At 74.6% G+C, this 2,004-nt stretch overlaps 1 protein-coding gene across 1 annotated transcript in view; it reads right to left on the reverse strand.

The window, feature by feature from the left end:
• Positions 1–506: 506 nt before the first annotated feature.
• The window catches only part of CNPY2 (canopy FGF signaling regulator 2), a 3,739-nt gene continuing 2,241 nt past the window's right edge, over positions 507–2,004 (reverse strand). The window contains exons 2-5 of the mRNA XM_026048941.1: positions 1,706–1,891; positions 1,420–1,617; positions 1,137–1,233; positions 507–561 (exon numbers count right to left, since the gene is read on the reverse strand). Coding sequence (XP_025904726.1) covers positions 518–561; positions 1,137–1,233; positions 1,420–1,617; positions 1,706–1,891 — 525 coding nt within the window. The 3' untranslated portion in view covers positions 507–517. The remainder of the gene's footprint in view (positions 562–1,136; positions 1,234–1,419; positions 1,618–1,705; positions 1,892–2,004) is intronic.

Below are 2,004 nucleotides of genomic sequence, written 5' to 3' on the forward strand. Positions count from 1 at the left end.
GAAGCGGCCCCGTGGTGACACGGCCACACAGCCACGCGGTGACACGGCCACGCGATGACACGGCCACGCGGTGACGTGGTGACACGGCCACGCGGTGACGCGGCCACACGGTGACACGGGGCCCGTCTCCCTGCTGGGACACACACACACACACGGGGCCCGGCCGGGGGCGCCCCCCTTTATTGTCCGCACGGAGACTCCGGATACAGCGACCGCCCCCGCAGCCCCCCCGTGGTCCCCGGCAGCAGGGACTGCTCCCGCGCGGAGCCCCCCGGGACACGGAGCAGGAGCCGGGGGGGTCCCAGGCCCCCGGCTCCCGTGACGCCCCCGTGGGGACACCCGCTCCGGGGGGGCTGCCCCCCAGCACCAGAGCCGCAGCGGACGGACAGTGAAATAAATAGGACAAAGAAGCACCAGAGCGGGAGCGCGGCCGCGGGCAGCGTCCGTCCGTCCGTCCGTCCGTCCGTCCCGCGCGGGGTCCCCCGGCGGGGCGCGTGCCGCCGGCCGCCTCGCGCCGTCACAGCTCGTCGTGGCGCAGGTGCAGCGCGTGGTCGCACAGGTCTGCGGGGACACGGGACACGCGGGTCGGCGCCGGTGGGGACAGGCGGCCCCGGCGCCCCGAGCACGTGGCCGAGCACGCGCGCGGGGACGCCCCTCGTGTCCCCCGCGATCCGCTTTAGTTCAGTGACAAACGCGGCGGTTCGGGCAGAGCCCCGGCAGGACGCGGCTGCCACCGCAGCGGGACCCGGCGCGGGGCCCGGCTGCTCGTCGGGAAGCGCAAAGGTCGCGGCGTGTCCCGGGGCCTCTGTTTGCCAGCCAGAAATAGCTCCGCGCCAAGGGAAATGCCCCGCGGGAATTGGCTGTGAAAGGAGCCCGGCGCCGCCGCGGCCAACGGGCCCCGCGGACAGCTGCCGTGCTGGCCGCGTCCCAGGGCCGCGAGCCCGGCCGGGCCGAGCCCCCCGCCGGCGGCTCCTTGCCGCCTGCTCCCGGCCGCCGGGCCACAGGAAGTGTGTCCTGGCTCGGATTCCAGAGATAAGGAGGGAAGAGGCCGGGCTGGCACCGCCGGCCGGGGGAAGCCTGGGCGCGAGCGCCGGGGAGCCCGGAGAGCCGCCGCGGGCCGGCCCGGCGCCGCTCACCCGTCCGCTTGCTGCAGAGCCGGTCCTTGACGTGGTCGGCCTCGTGCGACAGCAGCTCCACCAGCTCGTCCTCGTACTCCTCGGCGATGCTCTCGCACTGCAGCGGGAGCCCCGTGCCCGTCACGGGGGGGCAGCGCCCCCAGCCCGGCCCTGCAGCCGGCCGGGGAGCAGCCTCCCCCCTCGCGCCCTTTCCAGCCCCGGAAAGTGCCCCGGAGCGGCCAGAAGGAGCCCAGCGGCCCCGGACACCCGACGGCCGCTGCCCGGGCCGCGCTCCCGCACGCACCGCGAACTTCAGGCTGGCAGCCACGTCCCCGTCGATCTTGACGCCGGAGAGGTCCATCTTGGTGCCGTCGTGGGAGACGACGCGGACGTAGGTCTTGCGGTGCGTGGCCGGATCCGCTTTCTCGCCGTATTCCTTCATCTTCTCGCACACCCGCTCCAGCAGCTCCGTCAAATGCGCCTCGGAGCGGGCGTAGGGCACCTGCGGGGCAGCCGGAGGGGTCCAGCCCCATCCCGATGCCCCGGCTCTAACGGGCGCCGGAGCGCGATCTGCCCGGGACGCCTCTCACCTCCACCACGGACTGGCTGCCGTCGGGGTTGATGCGGAACGAGCCCATCTGGATGGTTTTCCGGGGGTCCACCTGGGCGATCTCCCACTCCAGCTCGTCCACCAAGGCCCGGCACGCTGCGAGGCACCGAGAAGGTGGCGGCGCCGCGGCCCCGAGCGCCGCGGGGAGGGACCCCGCGAACGGGGACTGCCACGGGACGCGGGGAACACGGCGGGGGGCAGCCGGGGTGCAGGGGGAACCAGGGAGATGTGGGGGGAGCCACAAAGACGTGGAGGGAACCGGGGGGATTTGGGGGGAAC

Source organism: Nothoprocta perdicaria, unplaced genomic scaffold (assembly GCF_003342845.1).
Source record: "Nothoprocta perdicaria isolate Ctin4 unplaced genomic scaffold, notPer1 scaffold_589, whole genome shotgun sequence".
NCBI classification, from domain to species: Eukaryota; Metazoa; Chordata; class Aves; order Tinamiformes; family Tinamidae; genus Nothoprocta; species Nothoprocta perdicaria.